At 36.1% G+C, this 23919-nt stretch overlaps 1 protein-coding gene across 1 annotated transcript in view; it reads right to left on the reverse strand.

The window, feature by feature from the left end:
• Nucleotides 1-23919, reverse strand: part of CFAP47 (cilia and flagella associated protein 47) — a 280168-nt gene that overhangs the window by 45235 nt on the left and 211014 nt on the right. The window contains exon 57 of the mRNA XM_048288836.1: nucleotides 19259-19354. Within this exon, the coding sequence (XP_048144793.1) occupies nucleotides 19259-19354 (96 nt within the window). The remainder of the gene's footprint in view (nucleotides 1-19258; nucleotides 19355-23919) is intronic.

Genomic DNA, 23919 nt, shown 5'->3' on the forward strand with positions numbered 1-23919 from the left:
TGCAAAACCAGACACAGATACTTTTCTCAGTGAATTGCAGGTGACATCAAAAACAGTGCACCCTTCAAAGGAAAGCACGAAGGCAGAACAAGAGATCACCCTGATGTAACAATTAGATTTTGGGTTCAGTTAAAGGCAAAGAAGCAGGATACTCCTATTTGCATCTTACCTGGGACGAATAAAATGGAACAGAATGCACTGCAAGTTATTTCAAGCTCTATACAAAAAAGTAAGTAAAAGAACTAACAAAAATGACCACGCAAAATGCCAAAAATTGAGTTAGTCTCATCCTATGTTTTAATATTTACATCACCATTTTCCTTCCTTCAGTAAAGTTCATTTAGGTAGGTGGGATGCAAGAGAGGTTCCTTTCTCAGATGGTCCACAATGATTGCATTTCTAGGGGACTCTCTGCTTCATGAATTATGGATACTTACACCAAGAGGTAGAGTTGTGTTTTCCCTTTCCTCTGACAGACAAATGGCCCAACATGCCTTTCCAAGGAGAGTCACCTACTTGGAACCATGTCCAAAAAGGCTTTGGATATGTCCAAGGATGGAGACTCTGTAATTTTTTTCTCAGCAACCTGTTCCAGTAAACAGATTCCAGATCACCCTCACAGTAAAAAAAGCATTCCCTTTGCTCAGATGAGAATTTCTGTGTTGCCCGTCATTGGGCACCACTGAAAAGAGACTTTTTCCATCCTTTTTGCACCCTCCTTTCTGGTACCTATACAGAATAATAAAATCCCTCTGAGTTGATGAATTACTTAGTTGTAAAAGTTAAGTCATGAATATGAAGCTCAGATGCTAATGAACAATTTCACAAATGACTGGTTAAAACTTTAAAAGTTGCTTTAAGAAAGAAATGGCACAAATAAAGGCTTCACAACGTCACTACCATACGCTAACAATAAAATGTATTAGAGCATGTTTATAAGATTTGTTTGCATTTTATGGATCTTGTGTTAATACAATTTTGCATACTCCTGGCAGAGATTTTCTGGATTATTTAATTAAGAGATTTCATTTAGAATAATTTCTTTCTGGTACAAAATAATGAATACAAGTTAAACGTTTGCTATTTAGATTAAAATAAATGGATTGAGAACAGGGCTCAGTAATTAAAAATGTTGTTTCATTTAATGCAATTTATTTTGTTTTTAAATGAAGCATGTCTAAAAGGCCAAGTATAAGGTTTTTCTTTCCATTTATAAAATTATCCTTCTCTAACTAATAGCTTACAGTGCAGTTTCAGTAAAAAACAAAATATTTTGACAGAAACACCTATTTTATTTATTTATTTATTCTTGAAGTGCAATAACAACTCTGCTTACGATGGCTAAGCACAGTGAGGAAAAAATGTTGCTAAGTACAGTAATTCACTTCTCTGGTGATAACCAAAACTAGCAAAATTATACTTAAGATTTTTAACTCTGAGAAAACTTAAAAAAATACATGTAACAGATCAAGAAAATCACATTCTCTTATAGAGAATAAACAGAAAGTTTTTTAACTCCAAATATCACTTCCTTATCACATCTGATTATAAATTTTGATGTAATAATCTTCTGCAGTAATATACAAATCATGTAAAATCCTAAACTGATTTATCACAAATCACCCTTCTTTTCTCTGAAGCCCTGGTACCTGCAGCTTTGACTTTGGGTAGGTATTAAAGAGGTGTATAAAACACAAACAAAAAAAATGGACCAACATTCATACAGGTGCCACATTCAATTATATTTTACATCTCTGCTTCTGTATTTTCCTTGACACCATGGGATAGCTTTGCAATTTCCCTTCAGAGGTGCTGGGGTGATGGGCTTGGGGTTCATTTTACAGAAATCCAGTCAGGCAGCACATCAGGAAAGACACATCCATATGAAGGATATGAGAACAGCAAAGAAGCAAGGCTGAACCAAGCAGTACAGAGCAAACCGAGGCAAATGTCAGAGAAGGAAAATCATTGTAAAGACAGGGAATAGTTCAGCAATAGGGATGGAAAAATGAACAAACAAAGCACCTGAGGAACCAGCAAAAGGGTAACAGGCATAGACAGTAACTTGCAAAATGAAGCTACAGCAGAGAGAGAGAGCAGAATGTGTGGAGGAGGCCAGACTATTATATTAAAGTCATTTGGCAGAGGCAATGGCAAACAGATAAGAGTAAGGAGTGAAGAATAATCAGGAATTAAAGCAGTAAGTTTTCTATTTATCCTATGGTCCAACAGTTGTTCTAAAACTTCACAGCCATTTCTCTTGCTTTTTCCTTCCAAATCTACTTTTTTCCCCCAATAATCTGACAGATGGTAGGTCTACCTCATCCTCCTTTGACCAGCTCATACATTTAAAAATTGTTTACCATCCTTATTTTCCTGATTACAACTTTATGCTGATAAAATTCTGTAGATCATCCTGGCATCCAAAATCTAAAAGTCTGCAACATAGTAATGTCCTAGATCCAGAGTCACTGAAAGCAGGAAGCAAAATTCAAAGCCAAAGATGCAAAACCTCTTCGAAATCAGCAATGTAAAAGATGCAATACTACACCTCTTCTCTCAGTGATTCTATTTGTGACACATTAAACAACAGAAAAGTAAAAACTCAGTTACTCAATTAGGTCAATTTTCCTTTCCTTACCTAAATATTCATTTTGGTTATGCACACTTTTAAGTACACTTGACAGTCTCAAGAGAGATTAATTGATAAGTAGTTATATAGAAGACCAGAAACTCAGTGTGGATGGAGAGTGATGAGCTGAGTGGAGGGATGGATGGCGGTATTTTTTAAAAATAGGATCTTACATTCTCTACTTTGGAAGAGAAAAACTACACCCACTCAACCTCTCTGCCCCTCTGCTACAGTGAGTTAGTTATACAATGTGTGTATAACAAAACACTCTACCAGTACAACCTGCCTAAAATCTCAACAAAGTAGAAAATAACCATGAAAATATTTTGAAAATGCAAGAGCGACACAAGAAATGGCATATGCTTCTTAAACAAGTGTGACTTTCAATTAGCACCCTGACACAAAAAACTCCACCAAACATTGTCCTTTCTCTCTTAAGAAAAGTTCATGTTACCCTAAGATAAAGTACTAGAAAGTAAATTAAGACTATGACAGTTTCCCTATTTCTTAATCTTCTTCTAGATTGAAACATACACAAAAGTGTCTTGAGTTCATGGCTGAAAGGAAACTGTAATTGCTTCAGTTCAGATGTAATTGAATTTCTGACATATGTCAAATATCTGATTACTTTTGACAGATGTGTTTTTACTTTCATTTTAAACTTCATGGATATATGTATCTCTTAGTCTGATCTCTGAAAGCACAGTCAAGTTTTGAAGCTATGGCAGATTTTAGTCAAAATCTGCAAAGTGTTGTGAAATCACTAAGGGCACCAGTGCTGTTACATCCTTCTACTTGTTACATACAACCAAAAACTGTACTGCTTGCTACAAGCATCCAGAAGACATATCACACTTCATACAGCAGACAGTAACTGGAAACAGTGTGACTGTGAGTCATATATATATATATATATATATATATTTATCTCGAGTTACACATTTTCATAACCCTGGTAAGTACACTCTTCATCATGTGAGGTATACAAGTTTCTGTAGTAAAGCATAATTGACCTCTGCAGTTTTGTCTTTTTAGGTTTCTTAGTGCTCAAGAAAATAGAGAAAGATGGTAAGAGGAATCCCTCTTTAAAAGTAACGTTTTCCCAATAATTTGACTTGTGTCATAAAACAGTGGTTCTGTGAATGACAGAACCCACAATATGCTACATGTATTTCATAGCTATGAACAATAGTATGATTGTAAGTGGACTAACAATAACTTTTTCTTAGCCTATCAAATTAGGCAAGTATTTTTTTCTTGCTCCACTTACGTATCCTTTTGACCCACTCTGTTTTGCGCATGACATGCTAAAACCCAACGTGAGGCAATGCCAGCCTCAATGTTAAACCACAACACTTGTCAGCAGGTAATCTCCAGATTCCAAAATTCTGAAGAAATTAGTTACACTTAATATTCCACTTGAAAATAAAAGAAATCAGACTTAAATGGGAATATATAGTCAAGCTCCTACCTACAAAGCAGAAGTGCAAATAAAATACAAAAGAAAATTTTATATTGCATTAAAAATCCTTAGGCAGAGCAGCAGTTTTTAGAGCTGCAGGTTCAGTCTTTAACTATTCTAAAAGTTGGCCCCTTAAATGAAACTTTTCTCCTGTTCACAGCTTTTCAGATAGAGTTCTTTGTCTTTGTCCTTACAGGTAAAATCTTCAAAGGTCAGCCCGGATATTGCTGCAATGTAAACTGAAGCAATTGGGGCTTAGCTGGAGCTGATGCCTTCAGGGAATGTGGACTCCACACAGAAATAGCCTAAGACATAATAACAACAGCAACAGACTACTTGGTACTTAAACCAAGCATTCTTCTCCTCCTAATGTTGTACCAGCTGGACTCTGCCGAGCAGGCTGCAGCTCCCTGAGAGCACAGCGGGGGTTTCCCTGGGCCGTGCAATTGGTCACATCCCGGAGTCCATTTCGGACAGCCCCTCGATGTGGCTCTGGCAGCCAGCAGTGTTACAATGCAGTGGTGGTAAAGAAGGCAGAGAAGGGTCTCTCATGAGGGTTTGAGATGGCTTTATTCACATCTTGTCCCAGTGCCCTCGGAGGCAGAGAGAGAGAGACCTCGTGGTCTGGGTGTGGGGTGGTTTTGTCAGGGGCCCAGGGGCGGTCCCTGGGTGGGGTTGGGGTACAGGAGCCAACAGGGAGAAACCAAGGGAGAGGCCAGGGCTAGGGCAGGGATCAGGGGGAACATGGCATCACAGAATCAGGGGTTAACAGGCTACCACATCCTAATGCCAGCTACGGGTTCAAGATGTTTCTTTCCTGTGTTCTATGGAAGTGAAAAAGAAAAGATAAAAATCATGTGCTCTGAAAATAAGGTTGCAGGACTCATCAATTCATAAAACTTTATGTAGGAAATGAAAATCCCTGAGAGCAGAAAAAGACCATTCTTTTTTTTTTTTTGTATTTATTAGGGTGTCATTTTGATTACTTCCTTGGTCAGGAGAAGATGTAGTCAAACAACAGCCTGGATGTCACTGCTGTTGGATTTTATCTTATTTTTAGGAATGAGTACTGACTTGACTGCAGCGGCCTCATACAGAGGCCAGCAATCATATCTCTAGGATGACAATTTATAGAATACTTCTTATGTTCTGACTGCTCTCATTGACATGCAAAACCTGCTCCAGAGTTTATCAAGACTATCATAGAACAATAATTTGTCCCTAGAGGAAGTACAGAAAAAAAACATCAGCAATATTCTCTAGCAAGAAACTCTGTTGAGCTGTCAAGTGCCTTTCTACTTCAGAGACATTTTTGATTTTTATGGACAAACTGGTAACTCACACTGACTTGTTCTTTTTTTAACAAGTAACAATTTCTGACAGAATCCATTTTTTCATACTCTGAAATCCACATGTCTACACAATATCATCTTTTACTGTCAGTGTGATCTCACATGCTGGTTATGTGCATCCCTGCTACTCAATCACTATACCATGTTAGGACACATAAGTTTATAAATATCCAGAAATATTTTAACCCCACTACAAAGATCTGGGAGTTGTTGGATCGGTGAATGTGACACATAGCTACTCACCTGCCAGACTCAGGTATAGCTACAGATCATATTTAAATTTCATTAAGACTTCATTCTGGCATCATAATATTTTATCCCTTGAATTTCTATGGTTAATATGATAATTATTAAAATTCTCCTGTTTCCCTGAGGGGTAGTTGAAATGTAGCATAAGTTTTCAGCCATAAGGACAATTAGCAGTTCATGGCTGGGGACTGTGTGTTAACTCCTGTTGTGTGAAGAAGGTTAAAATCAGCCCTGTAGCTGTAATTTAGAGCAAACTGTAATCATTATTCCAAAAATCCAATAAATATATGAGCTGGTGACCCCTGGAATTCAGAGATTAATATAGGGGGATATGCTTGAGGACTTTGAGAAAAAGAACAAGATGCTTAGCAGTAGACAGATAGGAAATGAACTCGATTAAAAAACAAAATGAAGCTAAAAGTGGGAATTAAGATATTCTGGAAGGGATCAAGGACCCAAATAACTTGACAGCTTCAGGATGATTCTGAATCATACTGACACAGAAGACAGGCTTTGGATGACTCAATGGTAATTGGGAGCTGCAGTGTTTCCAAACAGGGGCAGCTGCTGCAGATCCCATACCTCTGTGTGGATCCAGAAATGGAAATCACACACAATCAGCCACAATTCAGGAGGCAAGGTGACTACTTCATTTTCACATGAAATGCAAAACAAATGTCTAAAATTTAGCTTTTACTTATTTTTTTGCACAAACTGTTTGAGTTCCCAGTAAGGGACTAGATGACTTTTGATTCAGAAAGAAAGAAAACCAATCATTTCTGATTATTTTCTAAAACTTAGTTAAAATACAGCCATAGATAAAACTACAATACCTTTCTGGAATAGAAAGGAGACATTTTAGGTCTGTAACTGTAACTTCCACTGACAATAACTTGTGGTGAGATAACTGGGAATGAAAATTTTCATGCAAGTAACTTAATCAATCAAGATAATCCATTTTAAATCTGTCAAAACAAGAAGCTGCCAGCCTTCAAATCTAAGACATTTTTTCTCTCCATATGGTTTAGTCTCTAAAGCAGCTCAAGGCATAAGTGATTTGCAGTCAAACACTGAACAAATGTAGGGACAAATGCATTTCCCAATAGCTGTCTGTCGAAGGTGCCAACTGAAAAAAAAGGCAGAGGAAAAAAATTGCTGTGTGTAAAGATGACAAGGAACAGATCTTTACAAACTGTCATTTGGTATCAATCTAAAGGAAAAAAAACTAAAAGTTTATTTTCTGATACACAGCAGCAAGGAGCTGGAGAAGAGTGGAAAAAAAGAGTTAAAAAATAGTAGTTCATTTTCCTACAAACCTATAGCTATTTGCTTATAGGCAAGGAAATTTAATTTCATTTTTAGATATCTTCCATTTGTATATAGAATAATGACCAAAAAACTTAAAATGTTGATTCTTTAGAGGCTGCAATGGTGAAGAAAGGAAAGCTTGTACAGTTTGTATTTGTTGATGGTATTTTACTTCTTGACCCTTTTCCATCCTGATGTAGTAAAAGAGTAAGAAAAATAATATGGTGGAAATTCTGAAAATGTTGATTCAGAAAACTTCAAAGTATTTTTGCCATTTTGGGTTGTACTAATAAAAGCATGTTTAAGTCATACTTACTTACCCACATCTCTGCAGAGATCTTTTTTTCATTTTTTCACTGCTAAACATTCCAGTCATTATGATCACCTAACTTGACTTAAACACATAGGTTTTCTCAGAACTCATTTGAAAAAAATTAAGGTTCATTCTCGATAACTCTTCTTGAACAAGAGAATTTAATTAGAAAAAAACACAGCTACTTGATTTAAAACTTGTCAGTGATAGTGAATCCTCCATGTTTCACTGAGAATTGTTCTGAAAGTTAATTAAGCCCATTGTTAAAAACAGGTTTCACTTTTAATTTGTCTACTGAATAGCACTGACTTGTTTTCAGTCCCTGCTTTTTTCTGTGACAGTGAATGCTTCATCACCAATGTTCTGGTTTTTAGAGAGGTAAAAAAAATGAACTGCCACCAAAATTATCCTTGGTCAGCTAAGTAATTTGGGATCACTGGATCTCTCACTGTCATCTTGAATCATTTAAACATGCTTGTATTGCAAAGATGAACAACAACTGCAGAAGGCAGCCCAGGCTAATCAACACTGTATACCAAATGGAGCGACTCTAGCAGTAAATAGGCTTCAAGAAGTCTGAAAAAAAACCTTGTATTTCTTCAATCAGTAAGATTGGTACCAAAACGTAGAGGTACTAGAAAGCAGGAAAAAAAGGCATTTGCACTTAATTCAGAGTTGGGAGACCTGGGTAAATTTGTAGATCAAAAATAGAAAAATAACATAAGAATTAATTCTTGATTTGGAAAAGGGATACATTATTAAGAAGAAAAGATTAATAGGATACAGCTTGTGATTTTATATCTGAAGAGATGTAAAGTAAGCTGGAAAGATAAGGATTATCCAAAATTTCCTCAACAGCTACTGACAAGACATTATATTGTGTAGTGTCATGTGCTATTATGTGTGATAAAACTGATTTGCTTGTTTGTGCATGTAGAAAACGTGTTGTTCACACAGGTCTGAATACCAGTTCTTTCCAGCAATCAAATTCTTATTTTCCTCTTTAATGGAAAAGAGAAAATTGTATACAATGGCTCGAAAAAAAGAAATTGGAACAGCCCCTAAGAGGACAGCATGCAATTCAGGTTGTGGCTTCTGCTGGTTGTATGTAGCAGAGGTAATAAAAAAGGTAACAAACCTCAGGGATCAGCTGACATTACTGGCATGAATTGTGAAAAAGGCAGGGCCCCCTGTAATTAATAGATATCAATCTTTATGGGCATATAATCTGTGTTTTATCTTAATATCTTTCTGAAGAAGAAAATTACTTAATTTATAAGGGATTTTCAGTGCTTGCGAAGCAATCAGATAAAAGACAATTCAACACCAGAAATTGTTGCAATACTAGTTTTCATCTCAGTGTACAAAACATTCTTGTAACACAAGCAGGCAAACAAGGCAATCAAAAAACATGGTTTGCATTCCTTAAGTTCATCTGTTACAAAAAACCTCTCATGTTAACTAGACTGAATTTAACACCCTAAACAGGCAGTTAATAGCTCCAATTTAGAGATAAAAGAAACAGTCACATCCCAAAGTTTCACAGACTTCTTGATGGTTGCCTGGGATCGTTTTCATTTTAAGTCTCCTTTTGGACTTTGTATGAAAATTGTTTTCCCAATGCTTCACCAAACGATTATGAGAAAAGAGGATCTGCTCATCTTTCAAGCCTCTGGGTTTTATTTTGAAACGACCATGGCTTTAATAGGGAAAACCTTTATTACACCTATACCACTGTTTCCCTGATTTAAAAGGAATAAAATGCCAAATTCCTTCTCTCAAGTAAGAGAAGATTTGTGAAAATGAAATTATCGTGAATGCGGAAAGTAGTTAAGGTTCAGTTAAATAAATTATAAGTAAATAAATTTCAAAGGTTTTAACTATTTTTGCAAACACAGGTTTTACCTAATGTAGCATATTAACAGTAAAAAGAGTCGAATCCTTGAACATAGACTACCACATGGTATAAATAATGTCCTAGCAAGAGGAGTCTGAGAAAGTAAAACACTCTTCCAATGCTCTCACAACCCTTTGAATGTTTTGTCATCTCAAAAGATGCTGTTACTGTGCAAAGTAAGCTTAATTTGCCTCCACTCAGCAGAAGATGATACTAGACCAAGTGACTAGAGTGTAATAAAGCATCTTATGTACATTGTTAACATAAACTTTGATGTGCAATGAAGAATTTTGTGCTGCATGCTTCAATGGCTGTGAGGTATTACTCCTTGTTATAGTAAAGGTCACGATTCAAACACTTTTCAGCTATTTGCAATGTAAGTCCTGGTTCTGCATTCTGCTAAGAATACACAAATGATGTTCTGTACTTAACACCAAAGTCCCCTCTGTTGACTTCCGTACTTTGACTTATGGGCATCACATGGAAATAAAGAATAAGAATCACATTGAAATAAAGGCAAAGTCTGGGTTACAGTTACAGTACATCCTTGTCTTTCACACACAGCAGACACAGCAGGAGTGCCCACATTCTCTTTTCCCTGTGTTGGTTTGGGGCCTGGGTGGGTTTTTTGAGCTTGGTATCAGCGATTCATTTAAAGAAATAAATATTGCTTAAACCTAAATATTATTGTAAGATGCAAGATTGTTACTAATGTTGATGACTGAATGTATCAACCTCATCTTCAGGTAAACAGGAAGGATTTCACATAAATATTGTAAAAGCTGAAAGTAAGATCCTGTGTGCATCATAAAAGGTGGAAGAGAAAGATAAATAAATTTTTGCTGAGACTTACATGAAGAGAAAAGAGGTACTAGTGATATGCATTCTTTTTTGCAAATACACCCAGGCAGGTACAATCCCAATGCCTTTATCAAATCAACACAGGCCCTGCCTAATCATTCAGGCTTTGTGACAGAAAAGTAAATCAGGGAATCCAAATTCCCCCTGGTAACTGGAAGATATCAATTTTTAATGAGAATGTGAAAAAATCATTATCTTTCCCATAAAAAAATATTTTGAATAATCTTTTAATCTTAGTATTAGTATTATAAAATACCTAGGGAAGAATGAAAGCAGCAGAGTACGAAGGATATGATGTTCATTTTAATTAAATTATTCCCTCCCTTCAGAGAACAGCTTTAAAGACCCCATTTGGCAAGAACTGGAGCTACAGCATTATTGATCCTGGGCATATCTTATAGGCAAGGAGAAATATGATTTTGAGGTGAACATATAGATTATTGACATACTATAGTATTTTTCAAAACAATTAGCCACACAAATAATCCCACCTCTATTGACAGCACAGCAGTTAGAATACATAGCTGAAATACACATTTACATTTCCTTTAATTACAGTGCAAATGAGGCAGATATTTAAATTCAAATTCTTTGCTATCTGGGGATTGTATTACCTACCTGAAATTCAACAGATTCAAACATGCTACTGAGCCAAGAACTGAACAAACCAAATGCATCTTTCCCTCTAATGAATAATCTGACTTGTGAATCCAACTGCTAGCAGCTAATATTTCAATTAATCACATACCCTACCACAAAGCCAAACATATGATTTAACTGTGATAAAATTTATTATGGGATGTCTAAGGGAGAGAACACAGACCCCCTTAAATGTTAAACCTCCTTATTCAGCAGGATCTTTTCTGCTACTTGTAAAAAATGTTGGCTCTAGCTATCATGTACAGTGCTAAACTGTACAGACAACACAGACTTCACCAAGAGAAAATCCACATCTGCATGCCCAGCACACTCTGACAGCTTTCCTAACCAAGTCAAACAACTAGTCCTGACAACTTTGTGACTAAAATAAAAAAGATAAAATTAAACCCCCCCCCGCTTTCCTTTAAATTCCTTGCTGACTGCAATTCAGATTGAGATTTCATGCAATTTCAGAACTTCAGAACTTCAAAACTTCAGAATTTCAGAAATTCAACATTTTCAGACAGCAACAGAAATATGTATCTGTTGAAGGGTTGTAGAACTCTTGAGTAGAGAAGGTAGACAAAAGAATTCATAGAGCTGTGGAAAATGTGTAGAAGCAGGTTAATTGTTTGGCAGGACAATTATGGGATGATTTGATTGTATAAATTTGACTTGTGTAATTGGGTTTTAGAGAAATAAGAGATAAAAAAAGAGACACTCTTGTGTAACACACCTGGGTCTGTGCTACATTGCACTGAATTCCAAAAGAGACTCCAGGCACATCCTGCTGTTCATAGCAGCTACAGAGTACCAGGGGTTTGCAAAAAAGTCTTATCCTTATCTTCTAAATACCTGTGCCCAGTGACCCCTCACACTGCACTGGAGCCTGGATTTCTAAGAACATTTGATGCTACTTGGAATGAGGAAGAAAAAGGTCAGAACAGGGACCATCATAGATATGTAAAAAGCTTAACACTTGGGAAATAAGACCTTTAAAATCAAGCTGAAGTACACAATGTTGTGCAAGACAAATCTTGATTAAAAGAAAAACCTTAATGGTTCAGTGACTTTAAAGTGTGTGCCAGTATATTGAGAATTCTGTTACCACTGTGGGTAAAAATTGTTGCTTAACTACTGAATGCATACTATATATAAATATATATATGGATATATAATTTTACTTTCTCTTAGCTTCTGTCTTATACTTGAGACCCATTTTTCATTGACTAAAAGAAAAAAAAGCAATGAAAACATTTGACAAAAAAAGTTCTAGAAAAACTCAGTATATGAACAAAAGAACATTCATTCACCAGTGTAATTATCAAGCACTCTTAAGGCATAAAACTTCAAGGTTGAAAGATCAGTTTCAAGAATGCCTTCTAGGATTCATGCTTTAAAATAAAATCTGTGTGCTGAACAGTTACATAATAAGGTAAGTTTAAGTTGTCTTTCTCTCCTGGAAAGTATTATAGTAATTAAAACAAACAGGGGGGAAAAAAAAAGAAAAAAAAAAAAGACAGCTCAAACCAACCAGCTCTTCTTTCCCTCAAACCCTCAGACCTAATTTTGAAAAGTTTAAAATTTTATCATGATCTTCCATCTCCAAATGTTCTCACACAAAAGGTTCAATTTCTTTCCCACCCACACCCCACCTCCTCATTTAAAAATGTTAAGGGAATATTTTCAAGAATTCCAAAATTCTATAGAAAAAAAGAAATCTGTGTAATTGTTACAAATTTCTATACATTCGTTCTATTAATACCAATGCCAGTAGGATTGGGGTGGGTTTTTGGTTATTTCTTTCATTTTTAGTCTTTTATCCTCTCTCTGCAAGGTTAGATGTGCATCTCCAACATACCTTCAATGTTTCTCAGAACTCAACAGCTGGACAGACAAGGAAGACACAAACTTAGAGACACAAAAAAAGAAAAGCTACAGAAAAATCAACAATTTTAGGTCTCAGTCAGCAAATTATCTAGTTTATGGCAGGAGGGAAACCTAGTCTTCACTGTATTTTTGGGGTCCAGCATGGATGGGGAAGGGTCTTGCACAGATGAATTAATGGGAGACAGAGATGTCATTGTTCCAAGAGCAGAGGAGGACAGGGAAAATGGAAATAAAACAGACATCTAGAAAATCAAGCCTCTTAATTTGTGCTCAAGAAACAATTGCTCAATACTGTTGGTAATTTCTCCACTGTGCATGTGCTGCTGGAAACAAAAGATTGCAGATAATTTTTTATAGCCAATTTAGAGCTAGACATAGATTTACTGAGTAATTTACAGGATGAAACAAATCTGTGTCTCTGGAGTTTTCACTGGGTTTATTACCTAAACAGGTGAAGGCTAGAAGCAAGAATCAGGAAGAAGGGAGGAATTAAACACTTCTGTCTTATTCAAGGGCACATCCTGACTCCATCCTGTCTATCCACAGCTGTTATCAAATAGATTAGCAGCAATATGCTATTCTAAGTCAAAATTAATCATCTTTTCATTTTCTAGTTCTATTGAAGGCAATAACTTCTTATCAAATTATAAAACAGAGCAGATACTTTTAAATAGAGAAATAGGCCAAGATAATGTGAAATAACAGCCTCCCCTGAGGCTGATTTGAATAGTTTAAATGCTCTGAAGTACTGTACTCTGGATGCTCAGTAACAAATCACGATATTCTGAAGGAAGCCTACTGTAGAGCCTAGCTAAAATCTGTGAGGCAATTATAGCCCGAAAATCTGTTTTTCATGATAAATCCACATGGGAAATCTTATGTGGATCTGCGTGAGACTATGCAAAATCTGTATTTCTGATGTCTTCCCATCTTTTATTTGCATCCTGAATCTTTTTTCTTCTCTATTCTATTGCAACATCAGGAGAACATGCTGAAATAAACAATTGCTTACACAGTCAAGGGAATGTACTACTCCTGCAACTCACAGGATTGTTTTAAGAGAACAGTAACTGAGAATTTTTGTGTATTGTTACAGTGCTGCCTTTCACTTCCTTAACTTCAAGTTATTTCCCTAGAATGGATTCCTGACAAATGCATATAAAGATGTCTACAGCATATAACCTGTAAAGGAAGTAAAATTCAAAGGTAAAAAGAAGGCATATAACAGGCCAAATAAACATATATAAAATATGTATGGCCTGAAGAGACTGCAAAGAACTATAAAGAAAAATCTTTAAGCTTCATCTTTCTTTATATTAGAAGGCACCAGTGCCTTAAAAAATGACACAAATTTCCCTACTGATTTTCTCTACATGAGGAAAGCCTCAGGTGTGCTGTGCCTTTAGAGAGCTTTCCAAGGTTTTCCATGCTGACAGCAGAGACAACCAGCACTCAGGAATGCCACCAGCTTGAACTCATTGATTTTGTCAGCACACCTCTCTGGAGATAAAAATGGCTTAGACCACATCATTTGTGCTGTCACATCCCAGGACTGAGTGCTGACACCCTCTCCAAAAAAGCCTGTTTCTCTGTCAGCTGTAACATGAGGACACTGCTCTTTCAGAGTGGTTTCACAGGAGAGAGGCAAGCCAGGGTGATTCAGCAATCAGGAAAATTCCATGTGCATCAATTAGGCAGGGATCCCAAGCTTTCCTTTCTGCTGGAATTTTCACAAAGCAAATCCACATTTGTACAAGCTTCCAGGTACTATGACAGTACATCAGAGAAAACTGAACAAGGGAAAATGCCAGCTGGAGGTTTAAATAAGGAACAGTCATACAGACAGGTACCCAAATAGGGCCAGGAAGGGAAGTCATTGTGTCTTGCATAGACTAGGTTCAAGAAGGCTATTTTGTGGGGAGCATAAACAGCAATTTCTTCAAAAGCACATGTAATCTTTTGAGCAGCAGTTCACCTGCTTCTGATGCAGAGTCTAATTCAGTACAGCAGGTACCAAAACTTTGGATTGATTCTACGGAGAAATGTGGTAAGGTGTGAGAAAATAGCTAAGAAAGTTAAAACATAGAATGGTAGTTACAGCTCAAGAGCTCTGCAAGAAAGTACTGAAGTGAAAAGCTATAAAAAAATATATGGAAAGAAAACAAAGAATCAGAAGGTGGAAACCCAGCAATATCATGGATGAACCCATTCCAAGAGAAAGGCTGACCCATGCTCAAATGACTAATGATGACCTGGGCAGCAAAGATACATCCCATGCCTCATTGGGAATACTGACCATGGTAATACCTAACCTAGAAGTGTGTTAGTCCTGGTTATCTACTGCATGTATCAAACCATAAAACAAATCTGTGTGTTCTGAATTGCACAAATCCTGTTTGCAAAGTCTCTGTATACAGCAAAAGATGCCCACGCCAAAAGCGATCCCATGAGGAAGGAATCTCACACACTAAGGTGAAGGACAGGTAGGTTTCTCACTCAGAGGACAAATCCAGTGAAGATGGTAATAAAATATTCTCATGAAGCTCCTGGCTGAATGTCCACCAACTCCATGGGACCTCCAACAGCCAGGGAGAATCACCAGTCTACAACAGGATCTGGCCTGACAGTAAATCTTTCTCTGACAGACTGGTGCTGATGACACATGGACCATAAATTTTTCTACTAGGTATCCAACAGCCAGTAATTCCCCATCTAGATGCATCTGATCTCCAATCAGCCAGCCTCTGTTCTATATTCACAGCAACATAGCAACTAAAGTTAAGCCTGACTTTGTGCACTGAATTGACCCTGGAGTTAATCCTGGACCTTCTCACAAAGCCAGCCCTAACAGCACCTCAGGAGCAGGGACAGAAGAAGTAGTCAGGTATAAAAACACTGAGATGTTAAAGGCAACCTGATCTAGCAAAATGTGCCTCTTCCCAAAACCAAGAAATAGTAGAGTAGAAGGAAAAGATGAGCTGCAGTCCTGAGAGCTCAATGTACCCTCAGCTTGAGGAACTACCAGCTGGAGCCACTGATGGTTGACTTCAGCAGAACCTCTGATGGAATTAGAAATTGTAAAATTATTTCTGCTTGTTGTGAGTGAACAAATCCTGGTCATAAAATGCATTTAAAACATGAAAGAGGAAAGAAAACTTAGTATTTTCCAACACGTTTTCAAAATAGTCTGCTAGAATGGAGAAGTATTTCTCACAGCTCTTTATTTTTTTTTCCTTTTTTCTGGCTCTTCAAGTCATTTTGAGATAATGGAAGCATTATAAAAGAAACAGAGATAGAGGAACTAAGGACAACCAGGGCAAACAAGTATGTTAGTTTTGTTTTTTCAGTCTTTGAAAGCAATAATAAGAAAAAACAGACTGTGCATGCAAAATTACTGAAAGAAAAAAGCAGATGCAAATAAATATAGAATTCAAGAAGCAAATCTTGAAACCTAATATTTTAGGGAAATAGCCTGAGGACCTGAAAAAAAATTATGCCATTTCTTAGGTGAAATTAGTTTAAAAGCCAAATTATCTGTAATCACAGTGGACTGTACATGACAGAAAAAGTATGCTAAAATTCCTTCTCAAAGAATGTTGAATAAAATATGAAACTGTAATAGTGACATGCTTCCAAAGAGCACACACAGAATTTTAGTATCTCAAATTTGATTGCCATCAACTGGTTTTAAACTGCAGGCAGCTTTTTGGAAAATGTCTCATTAACATTAAATACATTTATCAAATATATTTCATCTTTCCTTCTTAAGTGCTCAGTAAAGTTAATAAATACATTTATTTTACATGAAATCAAAGCTGGAAGGAAAAATTAAAGAGTTAATCATGGAGTTCTCCATGGGAAAAGAGATAAACATGATACAAGTGACATGGCAGCTTAAAATACAGAAGTTTTAAAATACAAAACTTGTGCTGAAATATAGAGAGAAGTATCTAAAAAGCAGGTTCAACCAACTGCCCTGTTCACTGTTCCTGTTTGATGCTGCACCAAGTGGTTACAACAGAGAGGCTTATTGACCACCCAGAACAGCAGCTAAGCCATAAAATGCAGTCACTGGAGGTTGAGTGCAAAATGAGATCACACCTTCACTATGAGGACTGTTACTGAAGTAACATAGCTTGTGTTACTGGGAAGCCAGGGCAGGGAAAAAGGATACTCTGCTATGAGTAACAATTTCATAGCATGGATAGTATTTTGGATTTCTTGTGAAAGGATGATGAAAAAATGACTCCTAGACTCTCAGACTATCTCACTATTTTTGAATTTCTACCCTCAGTTTTTAGAGTGAGTGAGGAAAAAAACAAGTAATTAATTAGCAACAAGCACGGTTTTTCCATAAGCATGAATGCTGCTCATAAAATGACCTAGCAATCATATTGCAGCAAGTCTATCAAGAATAACATTTAGTTACAACACATTTTCAAAGTATTGTTTCTTTTGTATAGGGAATAATGGTAAGCAGTAACACCTGCATCTAATCTGATCTTCACTTCTGATCACATCAGTAAGATATTTCAGACATAAAATATGAGGAAAAAGTACAACTTTTAAAGATACTTCTGTGAAGTGATTGCACTTTCAGTTATACTGTGTACATAAATTAGATTGTTTTTGGGCAGTTCACCACTGCTTCTGTGGAAAAAAAATATATATAAGGTCATGGCAAAAGTTACAGCCTTTATATATCTGTGTAAAATGTTGTGCTGGTTTCAGCTGGGGTACAATGAACTTTCTTCCCAGTGGCTGGTATGGGGCAGTGTTTTGGATTTGTGCTGAAGACAGTGATGATAATATAGGGATGTTTTTGTTATTGCTGAGCAGGGCTTACACAGAGCCAAGGCCTTTCCTGCTTGTCCTACTGCCACACTGGTGTGGCATGTACACATGGTGTGCATGGGAGGTTGGGAGGAGACACAGCCAGGATGGGTGACCCAAACTGGCCAAAGGGATATTCCAGACCATGTGACATCCTGGATCAGTGTATAAAGTTGGGGGAGGAAAGAGGGCACGTTTGGAGTGATGGTGTTTGTCTGCCCAAGTCACTGATACACGTGATGGAGCCCTGCTCTCCTGGAGGTGGCCAAACACCTGCCCAGCCATGGGAAGCAGTGAATGAATTGCTTGTTTTGCTTTGCTTGTCTGCAAGGCTTTTGCTTTCCCTATTAAACTGTCTTTATCTCAGCCCATGAGTTTTCCACCTTTTATCCTTCCAATTCTCTCCCTGGTCCTGCTGGTGGGGGAGTGAGTGAGTGGCTGCCTGGAGTGAAACCATGAGAAATGGATATATAGAAAATGACATGACATCCAGATCAATTCTTACACCTCCTTTTCTTCTAAATCCTTCTTTCTGTATCACCTAGAAATGTTTTGAGGCATAGTGAGCTCCCAGAAGAGAAAACAAAAATAGTTCCTTGCTGGGAACAGTAAGGTCTGCAATATCCTTTACAAAATAAAGATCTGTCAAGTACACCTACAGGAAAACCATAGTACATGGCAAATTTTTTTGAATGAAATTGTAAACAAGCGATCCTCATGTCATATTTCTAAACCAGGTCTTTAATGTGAGATAGACACTATTTCTTCACAGAAAATGGTATGGCTTATTCTGATAGCTATCTTCACATGAAAGAGATGCTCACACATATTTGTGGGGGTATAAGCGAAGAAAATTAATGGTATGGCTTATTCTGATATCTATCTTCACATGAAAGAGATGCTCACACATATTTGTGGGGGTATAAGCGAAGAAAATTAATGTCTTTGGTAAATAATTGAAGATATGAATAATTTAACTGTGTGTTCTGAAATTGTAAAGCACTTCTGAGAAGTAATCAATGGAAATAATTAGAAGAAAAATTTTTAAAATAGGTAAAGAAATCTACTTATCTTCTATACTTCAGCAATGAATAATTTGAAATTACTGAAATATGCTATTTCTATGATAATCCAAGCCTTATCATAACACCAGATAAATCAAATAAATCAATTATCATATACAAATAATAAATAAATTTTGGTAAAATTACAGCACTAAATGCAATTCATTCCTTTCATATCTCATCTTAGATCAGATAGGACCAGCAATGCTACCTAAAATTTAATTCAGGAAATTAAACCAAGAAGTTTAATTCTTTCCAGATAGTTCAGGTCTATAGTATCTGGGAAAATTTTCATAAGAAAATACAGGAAATAGTACTTTCCAACTAAAAAACTATCTTATAAAACCTGAGACAAACAACAAATAAATGAAACCAAAAAATAAACAATCACCCCCCCTCAAAAAAAACCAAAACCAAGTTTAAATGACTGATAAGGCTGAAGAGAAACATAACTGTATCTAGAATGAAATAATTGAGATGTCAATTTTCTTTTTTGTTTTCTGTTAATTCATTAAAAAGTAAAAGTAGTTACAAATGTCTAACTCATTGATTTTTGGAATTTCTTTCCTCTTCTTTTTCTTCTTAACCAATCCTTCAAACTACAAAAAAATTATTTTAAAAATAATTTTCTTAGCAATTACATATTTTTTCACCCTAGTACTTCATGTTTTAGGAAACTGTGAATTGTTGCAGGTTAAGTTGATAAAATAAGTACATTAATAGTTTAAATATATTTTAAGGGTTAAGAAGTTACATACCTTGTGGATGTTTAAACAGAAGTTGAAAAACAGATTCCTTAGTGGTGGACTGGGACAGGACAGATGCACTCAGATGCTGACTCAACAGCTCCTCATCTAAAAAAAAAAAAAAAAAAAATTAAAAATTATTTTTGGAAGCTCATTTAGAATTCAAAATTGATGGAACCATTTCCCTAATAAAACAGCTTCACAGACAGGGGTTTCAAAAAATACATTCTTGAGTGGGAACACATGGACCCCTTTTCCCCTACTTTTATTAAAGGTCTTCTCAGTATTCTCCTCATTGTGAAAAAGTATAGATAGAATATGGGTATCTTTTAAATGGAATTGAAATGAAATAACACAGTATCAAGAAAAACCAAAGTTTAAAATGTTTTCAGTTAAATAACATCTAGATATTAAAAAAATAAACTGTTTCCTAAATTAAAAATCAGGTAGCAGTGAAAGCCGATGGTGACATGAAATGTAAGATACACAGGTTCAGGACCAGCAGCACTGACACAGCTGCAGACAAGAATTGCTTTCTTGTTGGAAAGTTACTGGATCAACCAACAGATCACTTCATAAAGACAGAGGATTTAGACATGATTTAGATTGTTTCACTGATTACTGTCAATGCTGTGGATAAATGAAAAATGAGACAGGAAAAACTGGTTTGAAGTCCAATTCTATAAACAGGTCTTGGAACTGTTCAAGCAGCCAAAGGAAATTCCTTGTAAGAAATATGTCTAGCAGCTAACTCCAAGAACCTGAGGCCAATAGATAGACTATATCTGTATGATATGCCATATTAAAGTGTGGTAACACTGAATGATGAACGGCTGACAGGAAGATGGGATACACAGGACTCATCTAACATCCAGGGAAGACTGTCATTTGGACTTATGGAACTAAGTTAAGATAGCTTTAAGAAACAGAATAATGATCAAAGATGTTCAGGAAGGCAAAGAACAGCTCTCTTGGCACTATCAAACTTCTTGCTTCTGTTTGAGAAACAGCCTCAAAATTATTTCATCTCACGAACAAAGTTCTGAGTATCAGAAGCCAGCTTAGAGGTTCAAAATAAGACCTGCAACCTATGAGGAAATACAAAAAGAATTGCAGGGCCCTTTCCAAATATTAAAAGAAAAGCCAACACACTCATTTTAATATATCAATAAAAAAACTGTATCATCTCCTTTCTTGAACTGATAGACTGCAGTGGCAAAAGCATGGCTATAGTGAAATCTTCCTCTATAATGCTATTTATTCTGAAGGAATTATTTTCTATATTTTTTCCAGGATGCTAATAAGCTTAATACTGTAAATTTCCCCTACTAGAAGAGTTTTCTCAACTTTAAAATATATGGTATTTATTTTTAGCTTATATGCTTCTACCTATTCAGCTAAAAAGTAATTTTCACACAATTAGCTAACTAATCTCCAGAGATATTTCTTTATCTGAAAAATAGCTTCACTGTATGAAATTAAAGGCACTAGGTTATGCTTCATGATGCTTCAAAATTGCATTTATCAATTCAGAGGTGGACTTATTTTAACTGGTAGCTAAAATAATGATTTGAATTGTTTCAGAATCAGCACAAAGTGATGTTAGCACTTTTATTCTAAATTGATTAGATGACTGAAAATAGTATTTCTTCACATCTTTACTATTTCATTTTAACACTGGCACACATATATATGCAATAATACTTAGTCCAATATATTTTCCCTGAAAGAAAAATGACCAAGTAGCAGATTTGCCTTTGAGTACTTACTTCAATTGCATAAAGTCACAGAAAGTAGTTTGAAAATATTTTTCAAAGTACATTTAAAAAGTGCCAATTCTAATTTGGAAATCTTTGAATGGAAAAAGACACAGCCAAGCTACTGTGCATGCAGCCTTATCTTGGACATAAGGTAAGTTTTAATAAGCAATCTTATATACTGCCACAGATATCAATTTTGCTACTGCAGGTAACAATGGATTCCAGAGGAACCAATTCACCTCCCTTATCCAATTCCTAATTACTGCTGTAGCTTTAATCTTTTCTTTGAGCACAGCCCTTCAAACTTTGAAACAAATATCCTCTATAAAAGCTGTTGCAACTTTTTCTTGAACTATATATTTGGCCCACTGAAATTTTGAAATTAAATTACCCACATTGACTGAAATAAAGCACTAATACTTAAGGAAAATTCTTATTCAGGTTAACTCTGTGGGCTCTGGTTTACAGTGGAGATTTTAGCAGTTTGAATTATTTGTATCATTTTTGTTGCTTCCAAAAACTCTTACTAGAAATACTATATAGTGGTATTTACAGAAGAGCAGGATCATTCAACCTGAAACAGCTGAACTAGTACAAATGGTTGCTAAACCATCTGTGGCAAGAGTTTGCATACTCTGTAGTTCTGGTCATTGGCTCATATTGGGGAAAATCACCTGCTGTCAAATAAACATTACTCACATGACTATTCTTAATGTAGCTATGAATGCCTATGTGAATAAGAGCTGCACATTTAACTACCCAAGTGTCTAAATCCTAGGAAGCAAACTTACTGGTATTAAATTCAACAATAAAATACCTAGTTTTAAGAGGTCCAAGGTAGTAGTAGTAGTTTTACTTGCTCTATAATTACCCCAAATAGAGGACTGTTTGTGCCACAACAGCAGTCAAAATTCAGAGAAAGAAACATTTCTGAGGAGTAATGCTCTTGGGTTTGACAAAGCTTCAGAAATGCAAATGAAAGCTTCAGAAATGGTCCTGATATAACATTTCCCAATTAATGTCTATTTTAATTCCTGGACTCTGCAGTGCTAAACATAATTTCACATCTATCTAGGGCAGAAACTGCCTATGGAATGTTACTTGAAAGCAAGATACAGATAACTTGTGTAATTTTCTTTAAAGCATCAAGTAAATCTATAAATGTTGATGTTTATTGTTTGTACACTTTAATCGAGATGCCCTATTTTCCTCTTAAGAAGGGGCACATGGTCTAAAACACAATTTCTAAAAATCAAGATCAGTCAGGCATGTCACTCTGACTTCTGAGTTGCTGCCTTCTGTTGACTTCCCCACTCTACCCTCTCTCTGGCCTCCAGAAACATCAGCAATAACCTGACAAATTATTTCTCAGGATATGTAAGGGCCAGGAATGCTAAACTGCACTTGTGCATACATGATTTTGCTTATAAGACTAGATTTCTCTTCCCCTGGAAAGATGGAAATAAGAATTCCAGTAAGTATTCCTACACAAAGCAAATCACAGAACAACCAACATCTAAATACAGCTTGAATGCCTAAATCAACTGTCTTGTTATGGTTAAAATAAAGCAAACTTTATGTACAGATCACCAAGAGCAACTGAATTAGAAAATTAACATTATAATTAATCTGATTAACAAATTCAAGATAGATTTTAAAGGACAGGTATGATTTTCCTTTCATAAAGACTTCAGTATAATTCTTTTTTTTCAAAGAAAACCTTTTGTAATTCCACAGATCACAGAAACAGTAGATCATCATCATGTCAGGCCTACTGATGGGTAAAGAAAAATGAAGACTGAAAACTTCTGAGGCATAAAAACAAACATCAGTCATTCACTGTCTAAGCTGGATGCTTCTGTCTCTGTCACTGTTCCTGGGACAAGTAAATGCTCTATTGTTAGAACAATAACTGTCTTCACTAAAACAATTAAACAACATGGTTTCTCCTGTTTCTCAGAATTGCACAATCTACTAGGCTTTAGTTACAATATTTAAGCTCTATAAATAATTTCCCATGAAGTTGCATCACAGATAAGTTTGATTATTCTTCTCCACTATTTGGTGAACAGCACACTGGATTACCATTCTTACAAATAATACCTAATAGTACTGGACTACTAAACTGTTCTGTCTGGCACGAGATTTACTCTCAATAAGACAAGCAGTTTGCATCTCTTAATTGCTCTTGTTGTTGTACAAATCAGAATCCCAGCTTGCACTTTCCACTAGAATAAAGCATGCTGCATTCATGGGATGCAATAGGAACCTTTATACCACAGACATAATACACACCTACACTGCAAAATTTATACAACCAGTTATTTCCTGGTCAGGTAGGGTGGGTTGCACAGCTAGTAATTCACAGCACTTCTAATTCACACTGTCTGGCCCAAGGTAAGCACACAGGGTATGTGGAGTGAGGGGAAAATATAAAGGGTTAACATTTTAGCAAGAAAATTGCATTACTAATAATATGAAAGTTCATTCTGTCTTCAGCTGTTCCAAGAATGATGAGTTGATGAACAAAGCAATTCAAAACTGAGGTACACCAACAATTTATCAAGGTAACTCTGGACTGAAGCTCACCATCCATCATGTCAGTCCCTTTCCCTAATTTACATTGCAATCTCTGTCATCATCCATGTCGTTAATACAGGTCTTGAATAATATGGGCCCCAACGCTGACCCCTGGGGTGCAACAATCATTACCAGCCAGCAGCTGAATGTCAAGATGTTGATCACTATCATTTGAGACCAATAGTTCAGCCAAGTTTCCAATCCACTCAGCAGTCATTCACCAAGCCTAGACTTCCTCAGCTTCCAAACAAGAATGTTACAGGATACACTGACAAAAGTCCTAATAAATCATAGTATATTACATTCACTGCTCCTCCTTTATTTGCATAATCA

The sequence above is a fragment of the Corvus hawaiiensis genome, chromosome 2 (assembly GCF_020740725.1).
Source record: "Corvus hawaiiensis isolate bCorHaw1 chromosome 2, bCorHaw1.pri.cur, whole genome shotgun sequence".
Classification (NCBI taxonomy): domain Eukaryota; kingdom Metazoa; phylum Chordata; class Aves; order Passeriformes; family Corvidae; genus Corvus; species Corvus hawaiiensis.